Source organism: Aquarana catesbeiana, linkage group LG05 (assembly GCF_042186555.1).
Source record: "Aquarana catesbeiana isolate 2022-GZ linkage group LG05, ASM4218655v1, whole genome shotgun sequence".
Classification (NCBI taxonomy): Eukaryota; Metazoa; Chordata; class Amphibia; order Anura; family Ranidae; genus Aquarana; species Aquarana catesbeiana.
In genome coordinates this window covers 503,516,768-503,535,895 of record NC_133328.1, presented here as the reverse complement: position 1 = coordinate 503,535,895, position 19,128 = coordinate 503,516,768, and the positions used below count along the sequence as shown (strand labels likewise).

The window sequence follows — 19,128 nt, the reverse complement described above, 5'->3', positions numbered from 1 at the left end:
TTTTCAATAGCTGGGTGTCGGCAATTGAAATCGTGAGTCATTTTAAATGGGATTTAACTAGTTTTTTTTTTTCTTTAGAAATGTCATTTTTGCTGTAGCATGTTTTATGCATTCTATAGATGCTCTACTTTACATGCACATTATGGGGACCCCCCAGGCACTGTCTTTTAAAGGAATTTTTCATTTTTATTGTTGCATTTTAAGCATAATTAAAATCACTGCTCCTGCAAAACAGATCATTTAAAAAAAATGCATTGACCCCATACTCCTTTTATGGCCAATTACTTGCATATAAACCTTCAAAATGGGCACTTTTTGTTTTTCCTGTTCAGCTCCCATAGACTTCAATGGGGTTTGCCGTTCGAGTTAGAACCTTCCCTCTGTTCGGGAATCCTGAAACAGGGGGGTGTTCGGCCCATGTCTACTAAAGAGTCAGTTCACCCAAAAAGTGATATTATGGTTATCGGTAGATACTAGAAAGCAGAGTTGTGCTGCATACACATGGTTGGAATTTCTGACAGAAAAAGTCAGATGGGAGCTTTTGGTCGGATATTCCGACCGTGTGTATGCCCCATCGGACTTTTTCTGTCTGCATTTCCCACGGACTTAGATAGAGAACATGTTCAAAATCTTTCCGTCGGAAATGCCTACGGAGATTATCCCGTTGGCAAGTCTGACCGTGTGTACGGGGCATAACTCATCAGCTTAAAGCAGTTGGGAACACCAGTAGCAATGTCTACCTTCCAGTGAATTATATTCCTTTGTAATGGTTGAACAAGCAGGAAAAGTTAAGAACTAGCCACAGCAGTTCTTAAAGGTATAAGAACTTAGGTCAAGGGTCAACTATATTTATTCTATTCCTGGAGGGGAAAGCTGCTTTTTTGTGCGTGCAAGTTGACTTCATGGTAATTCTATTTATTTTTTGGAATTATGCACAATATTAAATCATAAACCAGATGACTGAAATAGGTTATTTTCTTTTTATTTCCTTTCTTTTTTAGTTAGATGATTCTCAGCGTGAAAATAAATGTAATTTTGGAATGATTATTTTAAGCTGAATGGACACAGTTATATTTATTTTATTTGCACTCTTTGAGTGCAGTACTTTATAGAAAAAGCAGCATGTGATATAATTATCCAGACTAAAATTTTAATTTTTACTGTCAAGGCACACTGTGAGACTATATTTTCCATATGCAGGCAAGCTGTTCCTTTCATTAAAACATATCCTTTAACAGGAACTATGACACTGATAAATAGTTATTAATGTTTCCTTCTTTCATCATCATTAAGTCATTGCCCTTACAATCTAATTTAAATGATTGTTGAAAATGTCTAATAATGCATAAAAAAAAAGAATCACAAATATAAATAATTACCAGTCATGTTTCTGAACAGACATCTAATTGTAAACATGTCCTTTTATTAAAATAACTAAAACATCATTAATCAGAATTATCAAGACTGAACATAGAACTGATAACTATTCAGATGGCAATTAAAAAAAAATCTAAATTTCCATTTACTAAACTTATTGCTAAATATAGAACAATGTATAATGTAAAAACAGTGGCATTCAAATGCTTTTAAAACTTCCTTTAGGGTTTACATACCAAAAATCTGGATGTAGCTACATTCTGAAATGCTGCCCTGGTGGGTAAGGACAAGAAGGGTTGTTTATGGAAGGGACTGCAACATTAGGTGGAGTGCATATTTTTCAGGTAACAGCCCTGGCAACTTGTCATAAGTTGGCTTATTACCTTATGGCCTAAAGGGAGACTGTGAATAAGCGAACCTGGCACCAAATAAGTGAAACCTCAACAAACTATAGAAGCTGCTCCCCAAATCTAGTGGGATACTAGGCAATGTGAAATGTGTGAAAAGGGGGTGCTAAGTGAACACTACTTGTGTAAAATTGGCAGTCAAATAGCAATTCATACACTAAATACTACTTATAAAAAACACAAGTTACATACATGATAGGAGTGATAAACAGTGATTAAATTAACTAAGTAAAATAAATTAAATGTGCCCAAACACAAGAAAGTTCATATGCTGAACAACAGCATATCCAGAGATGTGCTGACAGTCCTTCACCACTTGACAGGCAATCCAGATCACCCAATGTAATCAAATATAAAGCCTGCTCACCAGAGTTTCATGACCTCTTTAACTAAAAAGAAGGTCTGGGATCGCTAGGTCAAAATGCTGGAAACAGGTAGACTGCAGACAGGTCCGTTATCTCCTATGTTTGGCTTTCCTCTCCAACACAGTTAACCATGGGGGATAGAAGACATATGTGGACCAATAGCGTAATATTGTTTTATTAAGACAAGCCAACAAGTAACTTGCTTACATTAGGTGGTGCCTCCTGTAGTAAAGTAAAAGTTTTATGGTAGCTCCGCCGCTCAGCTCGCGCTGGATTGTCAGCACACGTTCCACCAATGCTGAGAGACAAACCGGAAGCTGGGACCCAAAAATGATGTGACCGGAAGGCGCCTTGACGTACGTTTTGTAATCTTACGTCATCAGGACAATAACTTGCTTACATTAGGTGGTGCCTCCCTGGCACTAGGAATACCTGTAGTAGTTTTATGGAAGCTCCACCGTTCAACTCACGCTGGATTGTCAGTGTGTGTTCCACCAATGCTGAGAGACAAACCAGAAGCTGGGACCCGGAAATGATGTGGCCGGAAGGCTCCTCGAAGTAAGTTTCGTAATCTTACGTTATAAGGACAATAACTTGCTTACGTTAGGTGGTGCTTCCCTGGCACTAGGAATACCCGTAGTAAAAGTTTTATGGAAGCTCTGCTGCTCAGCTCGCGCTGTATTGTCATTGTGCGTTCCACCAATGCTGAGAGACAAACCGGAAGCTGGGACCTGGAAATGATGTGACCGGGAGGCACCTCGACGTACGTTTCGTAATTTTACGTCATCAGGACAATAAGTTGCTTACATTAGGTGGTGCCTCCCTGGCACTAGGAATACCCATAGTAAAAGTTTTATGGAAGCTCCGCCACTCAGCTTGCGCTGGATTGTCGGCGTGCGTTCCACCAATGCTGAGAGACAAACCGGAAGCTGGGACCCTGAAATTATGTGACCGGAAGGCGCCTCAACGTACGTTTCGTTATCTTACGATTGTCTAATTGTCTGGCTTGTCTTAAAGCGGGGGTTCACCCACACCGCCAAAAAAAAAAATATTAAAAGCCATCAGCTACAAATACTGCAGCTGCTGACTTTTAATACATGGCCACTTACCTGTCCCAGGGTCCAGCGATGTCGGCAGGGGACGCCGAGAACCCGCTCGGTTCTCGGCAGCTGCCGCCGCCATCCTAGGTGAGGGAATCAGGAAGTGAAGCGTTGCGGCTTCACTTCCCAGTTCCCTACTGCGCATGCGCAAGACGCGCGTCCCAAGTGGTCCCCGCTCTCTCCTGGGAGCTGTGTGTTCCCAGGAGACAGCACGGTGGGGACGGGAAGAGGCGTAGACTCCCATGGGAGTCTATGCCGGAAGTGGGTGCAAATACCTGTCTTAGACAGGTATCTGCACCCCCCTCCCCCCTGAACGGTGCCAAATGTGACACCGGAGGGGGGGAGGGTTCCGAAAAGCGGAAGTTCCATTTTTGTGTGGAACTCCGCTTTAATAAAACAATATTACGCTATTGGTCCACATTTGTCTTCTATCCCCCATGGTTAACTGTGTGAGAGGAAAGCCAAACATAGGAGATAATGGACCTGTCTGCACTCTACCTGTTTCCAGCATATTGACCTAGTGATCCCAGACCTTCTTTTTAGTTAAAGAGGTCATGGAAATCTGGTGAGCAGGCTTTGTATTAGAGCACATTGGGTGATCTGGATTGTCTGTCAAGTGGTGAAGGACTGTCAGCACATGGATTATTTTTTAAATCACCAAGCTGTTGTTCAGTATATGAACTTTCTTGTGTTTGGGCACTTTTTAATTTATTTTACTTAGTTCATTTAATCACTGTTTATCACTCCTATCATGTATGTAACTTTTTTTTATAAGTAGTAATTAGTGTATGAATTGCTATTTGACTGCCAATTATACACAAGTAGTGTTCACTTAGCGCCCCCTATTGACAAATTTCTTCAAGGGAGACTGCGTGGTTTGAAGTCAATGAACAGGAATACATTTACGACTTAAAAAATACATTTTTCAAATAAATTTTGAATATATGGTACACCCATGACAATTGCCACATAGAATTATGAATTTTCAAAAACGATTTTCTAATTAGAAAGCACAGCAGGATTTGCTTGCTTTTAGACTGTTGCTCTCTAACTGAATCTCTCAGGTGTGTTTGTAAATTGAGGTCTGAACTTTTAAGTTTGGTAATCGTGAAAAGGGACCTTTGTTTCCTGTCTCAAAATATAAATATAAAAATGTTTTAATGGAAACTGAAAGTGCCCTAATCTTGCAAGAGAAAATGGAAGACTATATGGAGCTTAAGGACTTGCATATCTAAAGCCCTATCCTGGGCAAAAACTATTTTTTCCTACCCCTCCCTCCTAACCCAATTCTGACACACTTGCCCCTTACCTGGAGAAGCCAGATGTGGGGCTTTAAAAGATATTTTATTATATTGCTTTAAAAGTTTAAAAAAAAATAAACAATTTTACTAGTGTTTGTCAAATCTGCTCTAAAATGCCACTTAGAGGTCCTACGTTACACCTGTCTTTACAAAATAGAGGTAAAATAATAATAAAGTGTATGCAAGTCAAAACATTTTTTCTAGGCCCAAATATATGCAATATGTGAATAGAAATAAGCCAAAGCAGTCAGATGCTTATTGTATTTATGGCTGACCTTCCATACAGAGTTTATAAACACCATACAGCTGTTAGTAACCAAAAAAGGCATGTTATTCTTCTCACTATCCTTGGTTGGATGTTAGAAAACTAAATATATAGTATTTAATATACCATACCACTAGAAGAATATTTTACTAGAATAGAATATTTGCGTGTATTTGCATAAATGTGAAATATGCTGTCAATAGGCACCTCAGATTTCTCATATTATTCAAAAGCCAATGTACATGTTTTTAGTGTACTAAGAATGGCCATACACTCCCAATTTCTGTGCTGTGGTTATCACAGTGATCATCATTCAAAGTCAAAAGGGTCCGCCCAAGTAAAACTGACAATATAACTTTGATCATCTAGATTTACCTAATCACACATAAATGATACTACAAAGAGTGCTTGCCTGTATCCTTTCAACTTCTAGAAAAGTTGCTGTGTGGAATGCTTTCTCCCAGGTTGTAAGTTCATTCTCCAACTCCACAGAGAAATACAGGTCCTCCCCAGATTCAGATTGAACGCCAAAGCAATGTTTCCGTCGGTCCAGAAGATCACTGTCCTGATTAAAACCTGAAGTTATACAATCTAGCATACATCAAGTAATATTTTTTTACAGTTCCCTGATTTAAATATGCCACAATAACCAAAATCATAAGTACAAACAGCCATACTATAATGAAAGGTAAATAAAGATCATCATCATCACTGGTTATTACTGAATTCATAGGGTGTGCACATTTTTAAAGACTTTATTTAACAAAATATTTTAGCATGAGATTTTTTAAATTTTTTTTGTAAGCTTAAAACCTTACAATCTGTGCATTTTTTCACAAAGGGATATCTTTGATACACCAATATGTTGGCTTTTATACTTTTCACAGAATAAATAAACAGCCCCTTAACTATTAAAATGCAGCATTTTCAGCAAGTATTTGTCAATGTTTTTGGAAGTAGATAGGTAGAGCTGACATATGTGATTAAGGATTGATAGCTCTATATACAGTGATCCACATTGCAGTACATATTCCTTTCTAGGTCTCCCTTTTTTGTATATCAGCAGCACCTTTAGTTGCTGTCTGGCTGCCCCCCCCTGAAGTTTATTTTATTTTCTTTATTATAAAATGTATACAGTACATATATATATAATTATATATATAGTCAAAGCCATTCAACCGGGATGGATGTGAACCACATAAACATGCCATAAGACTTACAACATGAAATGGACATGAATTGTGCCCTGCTCTGCTAGTTGGTATACCAAAAAGGGGGCATACCCAAAATAAGTAATAGATGTTTGTGGAGAGAAATGAATTTGAGAAATGCCCTGAAAAATGGGATGGGAGGGAGGGTATCGTGCACAGGAACTGACAAAGACCAAAGATGAATGGGCTGCTTAAATAGCCCCCGGACTCCTTCCATAAATTCTGGCCACCATACTGGCCTTTTTATTTATGGTCGAAGCCCTTCAAATGGGATGCATGTGAACCACATAAACACGCCATAAGACATACAACATGAAATGGACCTGAAGTGTGCCCTGCTCTGCTGGTTGGTATACCAAAAAAGGGGCATACCCAAAATAAGTAATAGATGTTTGTGGAGAGAAATTAATTTGAGAAATGCCCTGAAAAAGGGAATGGGAGGGAGGGTATCGTGCACAGGAACCGACAAAGACCAAAGATGAATGGGCTGCTTAAGTACCCCCCCGGACTCCTCCCATAAATAAAGGCCACCATACTGGAATTCTTATTTATGGTCGAAGCCCTTCAACCGGGATGGATGTGAACCACATAAATATGCCATAAGACTTACAACATGAAATGTGCCCTGGTCTGCTGGTCGGTATACCAAAAAAGGGGGCAAAAAACATTCAGGTAGGGGTGAAAGCTCTTATTAGACATGTGCACACTGAAATATTTCGTTTCGGAATTTAGTTTTCGTCCGAAAACTAAATTTATTTAGTTACTCCTGAAATTCGTTTTTATTTATTTAGTTTCGTTAAAAAATGCATTCGTCCGAAAATCCGAAATAATTAAGGTCGAATCTGTCATTGAAGGCTTATGGTGTCTGTCGAATGTTCTAAGAAGATTCGACGGAGCAGCTAAACTCTACGACGCCGCAATCGTACATTTCCGGTCAAATGTTTCACCTACAAGCTATAGTAGAATTCTAATGTTGTATGACACTAGTAATAATTATATTTATTAACTATTATTACTAGTCAACCAACATTAGAATTCTTCTATAGCCTATCTGACCATAAATTTCCACTCGCGGCGACTGCTTTGTTGAATCTTCATGTCGAATCTTTTCTCTCTATGTCGAATAATCTTGGACTAATAGAATTAGGTTAGGCACATTCTACCTTTTTTGCTATTGTCTCTATAATGTCGAATCTTTTCTCTCTATGTCGAATCTTTTCTCTCTATGTAGAATAATCTTGGACTAATAGAGCTAAGGTTAGGCACATTCGACCACAGGTTCGATGGACACAGATCGCTATTGTCAGCGTCATGTCGAATCTCCTATCTATAACGAACTGTTGTTGCAACGAAAATGAAGCATTTGTTTATGTCGGATCTTTCGGTTTTCAGATTCTGCACGTTCGTTATCGTTTGTTAAAACGAAATTACAGAAATTCGGACGAAAATGCATTTGGACGAAAATGAATGCACATGTCTACTCTATATTGGTTTAGTGTTACTCACTGAGCAAGGTGAATGATTGCAACATTTTTACCTGAGGATTTGGGATGTACTGAGCAAAGCAGGCAGCTTTCCACCTGCCTAAACTTTTGATGAACCCCGTGCTGGGATGCGGCCAAGGCTGCTCCAGTTTGGAAGGAATGTCCGGAGTACCGACTGGGGTCAAGGCCTAGGTTGGGCAGGAGGATCCTGACTAGGGATGAGCTTCGAGTTTGAGTCGAACTCATGTTCGTCTCGAACATCGGCTTTTTGCAAGTTCGCCGAACAACGAACAATTTGAGGTGTTCGCGGCAAATTTGAATGCCGCAGAACACCCTTTAAAAGTCTATGGGAGAAATCAAAAGTGCTAATTTTAAAGGCTTATATGCATGGTATTGTCATAAAAAGTGTTTGGGGACATGCCCCAGGGGACATGTATCAATGCAAAATAAAGTTTTAAAAACGGACGTTTTTTCGGGAGCAGCGATTTTAATAATGCTTAAAGTGAAACAATAAAAGTGTAATATCCCTTTACATTTCGTAGCTGGGGGGTGTCTATAGTATGCCTGTAAAGGGGCGCATGTTTCCCGTGTTTAGAACAGTCTGACAGCAAAATGACATTTCAAAGGAAATAAAGTCATTTAAAACTACTCGCAGCTTTTAATGTATTGCCGGTCCGACAATACACATAGAAGTTCATTGATGAAAACGGCATGGGAATTCCCCACAGGGGAACCCCGAACCAAAATTTGGCCTTGGCCAAAATTTAAAAAAAAAAATGACGTGGGGGGGTCCCCCTAAATTCCATACCAGGCTCTTCAGGTCTGGTATAGATATTAAGAGGAACCCCGGCCAAAATTGAAAAAAAAATGACATGGGGGTCCCCCTAAATTCCATACCAGGCCCTTCAGGTCTGGTATGGACATTAAGGGGAACCCCGTGCCAAAATAAAAAAAAAAAAAACGGCGTGGGCTCCCCCCAAAAATCCATACTAGACCCTTATCTGAACATGCAACCTGGCAGGCCACAGGAAAAGAGGGGGGGGCGAGAGAGTGCCCCCCTGAACCGTACCAGGCCACATACCCTCAACATTGGGAGGGTGCTTTGGGGTAGCCCCACAAAACACCTTGTCCCCATGTTGATGAGGACAAGGGCCTCATCCCCACAACCCTGGCAGGTAGTTGTGGGGGTCTGCGGGCAGGGGGCTTATCGGAATCTGGAAGCCCCCTTTAACAAGGGGCCCCCCAGATCCTGTCCCTCCCCCCTGTGTGAAATGGTAAGGGGGTACAAATGTACCCCTACCATTTCACTAAAAAACTGTCAAGAATGTTAAAAATGACAAGAGACAGTTTTTGACAATTCCTTTATTTAAATGCTTCTTCTTTCTTCTATCTTCCTTCATCTTCTTCTGGTTCTTCTGGTTTTTCTGGTTCTTCCTCCGGTGTTCTCATCCAGCATCTCTTCTGCGGCGTCTTCTTCCCTTCTTCTCCTCAGGCCGCTCTGTATCTATGGCATGGAGGGAGGCTCCCGCTCTTCTCTTCATCTTCTTGTCTTCATCTTCTTGTCTTCATCTTCTTTTCGGGCCACTCCACATCCATGCTGGCATGGAGGGAGGCTCCCGCTGTGTGACGCTTCTCCTCTTCTGACGGTTCTTAAATAATGGGGGGGTGGGGCCACCCGGTGACCCTGCCCCCCTCTGATGCATGGGGACATGACAGGACTTCCCTGTGGCATTCCCCGTGACGCCACAGGGAAGTCCCGTCAAGTCACTGTGTGCCAGAGGGGGGCGGGGTCACCGGGTGGCCCCACCCCCCTGTTATTTAAGAAGCATCACACAGCAGGAGCCTCCCTCCATGCCACCATGGATGCGGAGCAGCTCGGAGAAGAAGATGAAGAAGAGAAGAATATAAAGAAGAAAAGAAGATGAAGAGAAGAGAGGGAGCCTCCCTCCATGCCATCATGGATGCGGAGCGGCCCGAGGAGGAGATGCTGGACGAGAACACCGGAGGAAGAACCAGAAGAGCCAGAAGAACCAGAAGAATCAGAAGAAGAAGAAGATGGAGGATGGGATGGGAGCACCCTCCCAATGCTGAGGGCATGTGGCCTGGTACGGTTCAGGAGGGGGGCCGCTCTCTCGTCCCCCCTCTTTTCCTGCAGCCTGCCAGGTTGCGTGCTCGGATAAGGGTCTGGTATGGATTTTTGATACTAAGAAATATTAGGGAAAACGGCGCTACCGGAAAACCTGTTTGACTCAGCCTATACAGGGGAACGTTATGCAAACGTTATTTTTTGATTATCACCCAGATCTTCAAGTTAGTGTACAGAAGAGATTCAGTGTTATACCTCCTGATATAAAATACTAGGAACTGTAAGAATTGCAGTTCAATGGCTGGGGTATATGCGTATGGGTCAGTTTATACTTGTATGCCTCCTACATGAGTGGTGGTATATCAGAAAAAACCCATTATGCATCCCATATAGTCCTAAGGAGTCCGTATGCTTTCTCCAAAGCCACAAAATACATTACCACTGTTTGCACATTAGAAGCATAATATGTATAGCAAAAAAAAAAAAAAAAACCTTATAGAAACCCAATACATTAATTCCTGTAAGGGAAAAGGATTACATGCACAGTGGGTGTATCTAGGGATCTCAATATTCATACAGTTCATAAATGGTGGTAATAATAGGAGTATGTAGCAAAGTCCCATGCAGTTCATGCGACAATCAGACACATATTTTTCGGAGTGACTTTCGTGTATACAGGGTTGAACGGTGACTTCTGTGATCCCCCCTTAAATTGCTCACTCACCAGATGTCGGAACCCCTACAAGGGTATCAGGCCTGTACTGTTACACAAGGGCTTTGCTGCTGGTTGCTGCTATGTTCCAAGTATTTCCAATTTGCATGCTGCAATTACTCCTGAGATGCCGCAGAGACAATGAAGGAAAGGTGCAGGCGACGTCCAGCACACTATGGAATAATCCTTCTGACACGGAGACTCCCGAAACTTGGCCCACACATCATACAACCATAACACAGTCTGGTATGGATTTTTGGGGGGACCCCACGCCATTTTTTTTTTTAATTTTGGCGCGGGGTCCCCCTTAAAATCCATACCAGACCTGAAGGGTCTGGTATAGATTTTGAGGGGGACCCCACATCATTTTTTTTTTAATTTTGGCCGGGGTTCCCCTTAATATTCATACCAGACCTGAAGGGCCTGGTATGGAATTTAGGGGGACCCCCACGCCATTTTTTTTTAAATTTTGGTTCGGGGTTCCCCTATGGGGAATTCCCATGCCATTTTTACCAATGAACTTCTATGTGTATTGTTGGACCGGCAATGCATTATTAGCCGCGAGTAGTTTTAAATGACTTTTTTCCTTTGAAATGTCATTTTGCTGTCAGACTGTTCTAAACACGGGAAACATGCGCCCCTTTACAGGCATACTATAGACACCCCCCAGGTATGAAATTTAAAGGGATATTACACTTTTATTGTTTGACTTTAAGCATTATTAAAATCATTTCTCCCGAAAAAACAGCCATTTTTAAAACTTTTTTTGCATTGATCCATGTCCCCTGGGGCAGGACCCAGGTCCCCAAACACTTTTTATGACAATAACTTGCATATAAGCCTTTAAAATTAGCACTTTTGATTATTCATGTTCGTGTCCCATAGACTTTAACGGTGTTCGCGTGTTCAAACTAATTTTTTTCCTGTTCGCATGTTCTGATGCGAACCGAACAGAGGGGTGTTCGGCTCATCCCTAATCCTGACATGCTTGATGAACTGGCAGCTACTCAAGGGGTTTATCAGGAAAAGTAGAAGGGGACTAAAGTTTGACTGGCTGGGTAGAAGTGGCAGTAGGCGGTCGAGTATCGCTACTGGGCACCAGATGTTGTTTGTCTTGAAAAGATGGATGTCGAACCCGGAGCCAGATTGCTGAGTTTTGGATACTGCGAGGCGGAGAATGAAATGATCTTGGAAGTGAGCCAGGTGAGGTTTACACAGTTCCTTGCCGGTAGGGATGAGCTTCGTGTTCGAGTCGAACCCATGTTCGACTCGAACATCATCTGTTCAATCGTTCGCCGAATTGCGCACGATCTGGGCCGCTCACGCCAAATTCGTGTGGCGCGTCACAGCCCATAATTCACTGCGGCATCGCAGTGCATTGCTGGCTGATGATTGGTAAAGCATGCACTATGACCCGCATGCTTGGCCAATCACAGTGCCGTCTGTAGAGAGAGCTGTAATTGGCCAAAGCCAGGGTGGCTTTGGCCAATTATGGCTCAGGGGGTTTAGTACATGCCCCACACTATATAAGACTGCCTGCATGGCGGCCCTGTGTAGTGTGTTCCGGCGTTGAGAGACAGAGATAGAAAGACAGTGTCATTTGATTTAAGTTAGATAGATTAGGCAGGACAGTCAGTCAGTTTGCTGCACTTACAGTGTATTGTGTATATATATATATATGCATCCCAGGTGTTGTGTATATATATATATATATATATATATATATATATATATATATATATATATACATACACTGTATTCGGTTTAGCTAGATCTGTTCCTGTTGTTATCTTCTTCTGACAGGCAGGCTTGTGTTGTTACAGTATTTATAGCTACCTGATGAAAATTGCTAGTGTTCTTCTGATCCATTTAGTACCACAGTCAGGAAGCTAGACTATTTACAGTTAGTGTAATGCATTCTCCTCACAGTGTTCAGCTAAAGCTACAAGTTAGTTTAGTGTGATCTCTGCACAGTGTTCAGCTAAAGCTACAAGTCAGTGTAGTGCGACCTCTGCACAGTGTTCAGCTAAAGCTACAAGTTAGTGTAGTGCGTCCTCTGAACAGTGTTCAGCTAAAGCTACAAGTTAGTGTAGTGCACAGTGTTCAGCTAAATCTACAAGTTAGTGTAGTGCGTCCTCCTCACAGTGTTCAGCTAAAGCTACAAGTTAGTGTAGTGCGACCTCTGCATAGTGTTCAGCTAAAGCTACAAGTTAGTGTAGTGCGTCCTCTGAACAGTGTTCAGCTAAAGCTACAAGTTAGTGTAGTGCACAGTGTTCAGCTAAAGCTACAAGTTAGTGTAGTGCGTCCTCCTCACAGTGTTCAGCTAAAGCTACAAGTTAGTGTAGTAAGACTTCTGCATAGTGTTCAGCTAAAGCTACAAGTTAGTGTAGTGCATCCTCTGAACAGTGTTCAGCTAAAGCTACAAGTTAGTTTAGTTCGTCCTCCTTAGAGTGTTCAGCTAAAGCTACAAGTTAGTGTAGTGTGACCTCTACACAGTGTTCAGCTAAAGCTACAAGTTAGTGTAGTGCGTCCTCTGAACAGTGTTCAGCTAAAGCTACAAGTTAGTGTAGTGCACAGTGTTCAGCTAAAGTTACAAGTTAGTGTAGTGCGTCCTCCTCACAGTGTTCTGCTAAAGCTACAAGTTAGTGTAGTGCGACCTCTGCACAGTGTTCAGCTAAGGCTACAAGTTAGTGTAGTGCGTCCTCTGAACAGTGTTCAGCTAAAGCTACCAGTTAGTGTAGTGCGTCCTCTGAACAGTGTTCAGCTAAAGCTACAAGTTAGTGTAGTGCACAGTGTTCAGCTAAAGTTACAAGTTAGTGTAGTGCATCCTCCTCACAATGTTCAGCTAAAGCTACAAGTTAGTGTAGTGCGTCCTCCTCACAGTGTTCAGCTACAAGTTAGTGTAGTGCGATCTCTGCACAGCGTTCAGCTAAAGCTACAAGTTAGTGTAGTGCGTCCTCCTCACAGTGTTCAGCTAAAGCTACAAGTTAGTGTAGTGCGACCTCTGCACAGTGTTCAGCTAAAGCTACCTGTAGAAGGTTGGTGGTGTTTTCCTGATCCTATCTCTACCACAGGCAGCTACATTATTTACATGTTAGTGTAGTGCATCCTCTGCACAGTGTTTAGCTAAAGCTACCTGTAGAAGGTTGGTGGTGTTTTCCTGATCCTATCACTACCGCAGGCAGCTACATTATTTTAACGTTAGTGTAGTGCATCCTCTGCACAGTGTTCAGCTAAAGCTATCTGTAGAAGGTTGGTGGTGTTTTCCTGATCCTATCACTACCACAGGCAGCTACATTTTTTACACGTTAGTGTAGTGCGACCTCTGCACAGTGTTCAGCTAAAACTACCTGTAGAAGGTTGGTGGTGTTTTCCTGATCCTATCACTACCGCAGGCAGCTACATTATTTACATGTTAGTCTAGTGCGACCTCTGCACAGTGTTCAGCTAAAGCTACCTGTAGAAGGTTGGTGGTGTTTTCCTGATCCTATCACTACCGCAGGCAGCTACATTATTTACACGTTCGTCTAGTGCGACCTCTGCCCAGTGTTCAGCTAAAGCTACCTGTAGAAGGTTGGTGGTGTTTTCTTGATCCTATCACTACCGCAGGCAGCTACATTATTTTAACGTTGGTGTAGTGCGTCCTCTGCACAGTGTTCAGCTAAAGCTACAAGTTAGTGTAGTGCGACCTCTGCACAGTGTTCATCTAAAGCTACCTGTAGAAGATTGGTGGTGTTCTCATACTACAGGCAGGCAGTTGATTTTGCTAGCTGCAGTATCACTATATATATATATATATATATATATATATATATATATATATATATATATATATATATATATATATATATCCCAGCTTAGTGCAGCTACATCTCACTGCAGGCCATTAGTATGTCTGGAAGGCCAACAAGGAGAGGCAGACAGTCACAAGCCAATAAAAGAAGGCAAGCAGGCTCTGTGTCTAGAGGCTACAGTGCTGGTCGTGGAGACGGTACATCCTCATCAGCACGTGGCCGTGGGACACGCTTGGCCTTTTTTTCGGCAGCTGGCCGCGTTGAGCCGCTACATGCGGAAGACTTGGTAGAGTGGATGACCAAGCCGTCCTCATCCTCCTCATCCTCTCTCACCCATGCTCAGGGTACTTTGTCTGGCAAATCAGCTGCCAACGCGGCCTCTTCCCTAGGCTCAATGGCATCAGTGACTCCTTCCCTAGCCCCACCATGTCCTCCTGAGGAGTCCCTCGAACTGTTTGACCACAGTGTTGGGTACATGCTCCAGGAGGATGCCCAACATTTAGAAGGCTCTGATGATGATACTCACCTACATGAAGGCAGTAACGTGAGCATGGACAGAGGGGGTGCCCAAGAAGGACAGCAATCTGGCAGTCATGCTCCCCCTGCTGCAGCATACTGCCAGGTTTGCTCCAGTGATGAGGAGGGAGGGGATGATGAAGTCACTGACTCAACGTAGGTGCCTGATAGGAGAGAGGAGGAGGAGAAGGAGGAAGAGGAGGCACATCACCAACGAGGCAAGATGCCCTCCAGGGGCCAGTCTAAGGGCAGCACACTGACTGCATCACACCGCAAAGCTCCGCATGTGCAGGGCGCTGCTGTCTCTGCGCGTTATTCCAAAAGTTCTTTGGTGTGGGTCTTTTTTGAGACGAGTGCATCAGATTGCACCGCTGGTATTTGCAACATATGTCTCAAGCGTATCTCGCATGGCCAAAACATCTCCCGCTTGGGCACCACATGCTTGACCAGACATATGTTGACCTGCCATGCAGTTCATTGGCAAGCGTATCTAAAAGACCCACACCAAAGAACAAAGAGGACCTCTCCTTGCTCCTCATCAGCTGAGATCTCCAACCCCACTATACCTTCAGTCCTCTCTGAGACCTGCACTGAGAGGAATGAAGGTGTAGAATTAGGTGTGTCACAGTCAAGTACTTGTGGGCAATCTGCTTTCAGTACACCAATGTCAGATTGTACCAGGCAAATTTCCCTGCCCAAGCTGCTGCACCGCAGAAAGAAGTTCACTCCCAGTCATTTACATGCCCAGCGGTTAAATGCTAGCTTGGCAAAATTGCTAGCACTTCAACTGCTACCTTTTCAGTTGGTAGACTCTGCCCCTTTTCGTGAGTTTGTGGAATGTGCGGTTCCTCAGTGGCAGGTACCCAAACGCCACTTTTTTTCACGGAAGGCGATTCCGGCTCTCTACCGGCATGTGGAAGGCAATGTCCATGCCTCACTGGACAGGGCAGTCAGCGGTAAGGTGCATATTACCGCTGACTCATGGTCCAGCAGGCATGGACAGGGACATTACCTAAGTTTCACTGCGCATTGGGTGACTGCTGGCAGCTGGGAAGGATGCAGGGCAAGGTGCAGTAGTGTTGGAGGTTGTTCCGCTACCACGCCTCCAAAATGCCACTACTAATGATTCTGACACACCTCTCTCCTCCACCCCCTCCTCTTCTTCTTCCTCCATGGCCTCTTCCTGTGCTTTGTCCTGGGAACCAGTGGTGCTCTGTAGGCGTTCAAGGGGCTACTCAAGTATGCAGGCCAAAAGATGCCATGCGGTGCTTGAGCTGGTGTGCTTGGGGGACAGGAGCCACACTGGGGCAGAGGTTCTGTCAGCTCTGCAGGGGCAGGTTCAGAGGTGGTTGACACCACGCCAACTTAAGGCAGGAATGGTGGTTTGCAACAATGGCACCAACCTCCTCTCCGTCCTCCGACAGGGACAAATGACCCATGTGCCCTGTTTGGCTCATGTCCTTAACTTGGTGGTGCAGCAGTTCTTGGGCAGGTACCCGGGCTTACAGGATGTCCTGAGGCAGGCCAGGAAAATCTGTGTGCATTTCCGCCGGTCATATAATGCCAGTGTTTGGCAGACCTCCAAAAGGAATTTAACCTGCCCAAGAACTGCCTCATCTGTGACATGCCCACCAGGTGGAACTCAACGTTGGCCATGCTGCAGTGGCTGCACACACAGGAGAGTGCCATCAATGAGTACCTGTGCGACTATGGCACCAGGACAGGGTCAGGGGAGCTTGTTTTTTTCCCCACGCCAGTGGGCCATGATCAGGGATGCATGCACTGTCCTGTCACCATTTGAGGAGGCCACGAGGATGGTGAGCAGTGACAGTGCATGCATCAGTGACACTGTCCCCCTTGTCCACCTGTTGGAGCACACGCTGCGTGGAATAATGGACAGGGCACTTGAAGCAGAACAGAGGCAGGAAGAGGAGGACTTCCTTAGCTATCAAGGCCCCCTTTATCCAGACAGTGTTCCTGCGTGCCCGCCGATTACACAGGAAAAGGAGGAGGAGGAGGATTGTGTCAGTATGGAGGTGGAGCCTGGCACTCTGCATCAGCAGCAGTCTTTAGGGGATCATTTACAGTCCCAAGAAATACATGGACTTGTAAGTGGCTGGGAGGAGGTGGCTGCGGATCATGTTGTCCTTAGTGACCCAGAGGACTGTGGAAGGATCCTTGTATTTGTGGTATCAAGGAGGAGGATCATTACTGGCTGGCAACCCTCCTTGATCCATGTTACAGGGGGAAGGTTGCGGACCTTATTTTGCCATCACAGAGGGAGCAGAGGATGAAACATCTCTGGGAGGCCTTGCAGAAAGGTCTGTGCAACACGTTCCCAGAGACTGGAAGGTTACAAACTCCTGTTTCTGGACAACGTGTTGCTGAGGCTTCGGTCAGTCAAAGAGGGAGCAGAGGATGAAACATCTTCGGGAGGCCTTGCAGAAAGGTCTGTGCAACACGTTCCCAGAGACTGGGAGGTTACAAACTCCTGTTTCTGGACAACGTGTTGCTGAGGCTTCAGTCAGTCAAAGAAGGAGTGGTGGAGAAGGTGGCCGTCTGACCGATGCGTTCAGACAATTTTTTAGTCCGCAGCCCCAAGGTATGATCGGTTCCAGCAACCATCGCCAGCATCTGTTTTACATGGTGCAGGAATACCTAGGGGCAAGATCTGACTTGGACACCTTTCCCACCGAAAATCCTCTGGGTTACTGGGTCCTGAGGATGGATCACTTGCCAGAGCTTGCACAATATGCAATTGAGCTACTGGCCTGTCCTGCATCCAGCGTTCTTTCGGAATGCACATTCAGTGCTGCTGGAGGCTCTGTAACCGATCACAGGGTGCGTCTGTCCACCGACTCGGTCGATCGACTGACCTTCATAAAAATGAATCAGTCTTGGATCACCACCAGCTACCAAGCACCTGATGCTGATGTAACTGAATAAATGTTTTTGAAATGTCAGATCCCTTCAAAGACTGCCTATGCTGATGCTGAGTGACTATCCTGTTATACAGAGTAATTATCCTCTTCCTCCTCAATGATCATGATGATAGCTTATAAGAACATTTTTGGTTCTGTGCGTCGCCAGTCCCAATTTTTCAGCCCCTGTTTACAGGGACATGTAATTACAATTTTCATGCAATTCTTTGCAGCAGGGCTAGTTCCTGCGCTCCAACTAGAGTATCTGTGAGGGGTTGCAGTGTTGTGGCACCAGTGCCTAAGGCCCAATTTTTCAGCCCCTGTTTAACAGGGGCATGTAATTACAATTTTTGATGCAATTCTTTGCAGCAGAGCTAGTTCCTGCACTCCAACTAGAATATCTGTGAGGGGTTGCAGTGTTGTGGCACCAGCACCAGTGCCTAAGGCCCAATTTTTCAGCCCCTGTTTAACAGGGGCGTGTAATTACTATTTTTGATGCAATTCTTTGCAGCAGGGGTAGTTCCTGCACTCCAACTAGAGTATCTGTGAGGGGTTCCAGTGTTGTGTCACCAGCACCAGTGCCTAAGGCCCAATTTTTCAGCCCCTGTTCGACAGGGACATGTAATTAGAATTCTTGATCTAATATTTCACAGCAGGGCCCGTTTCTGCACCCACCAAGAGTATCTGTGAGGACCTACAGTGCTGTGGCACCAGCACCACCACCATCACCAAAGGCCCAATTTTTCTGCCCCTGTTCAACAGGGGCATGTAATTACAAGTCTTGATCTAATATTTCACAGCAGGACCTTGTGAGGGCTTACAGTGTTGTGGCCACAACAACACCTAAGGCCCAAATTTTTGCTGGGTATATAGGGCAGGCCCCTACTTTCAAACATCCAACTTACAAATGACTCCTACTTGCAAACGGAAGGAGACAACAGGAAGTGAGATGAAATCTACCCGTATGAAGGGAAATTCTCTCCTGTAAGGGCTAATATGGGAAAAACTTTTCTCCTTTCCACTGATGCTTTATCACCAATCCTTGTTTCACAAAAAAACCCAAATTTTCAAAAAACATTTGTCATTGGGACAAAAAGTGAGGTGAAATCTTCTGAAGAGGAGCACAGACAGCAAAACAAATGTCACAGGGGTGATAACCCTTCCCTAGGTTTTCCAAAAAGCTTAAAATTTATTTTTTGGCTGGAGCTAAACACGTTAAAAATGTACCAGTTCAAAATGACAAACAGATTCTACTTAACAAACCTACAGTCCCTGTCTTGTTTGCACCACCTGTATACTGCTGTTCAGAGTATATAGGGCCTGGGGGCCCCACACCTTTCCTTTTTTAATTTGGGTGCGGGGTTCCCCTAAATATCCATACAAGACCCAAGGGGCCTGGTAATGGACTTGGGGGTACCCATGCTGTTTGTCTCACTGATTTTCATCCATATTGCCAGGACCCGACATTATATTAAAGCCGAAAGCAGTTTTAAATGACTTTTATTCCTTTAAAAATGTCATTTTGTGCAGGGACTGTTCTAAGCACGGGAAACACGCGCCACTTTACAGGCATACTATAGACACCCCCC

The 19,128-nt window shown here is 44.0% G+C and overlaps 1 protein-coding gene across 2 annotated transcripts in view; it reads right to left on the bottom strand.

Annotated features, from left to right (window-relative positions):
* Positions 1–19,128, bottom strand: part of SNTG1 (syntrophin gamma 1) — a 1,290,858-nt gene that overhangs the window by 36,189 nt on the left and 1,235,541 nt on the right. For both annotated transcript variants that reach the window (XM_073631576.1, XM_073631575.1), the window contains one exon: positions 5,228–5,380. In XM_073631576.1, the coding sequence (XP_073487677.1) occupies positions 5,228–5,380 (153 nt within the window). The remainder of the gene's footprint in view (positions 1–5,227; positions 5,381–19,128) is intronic.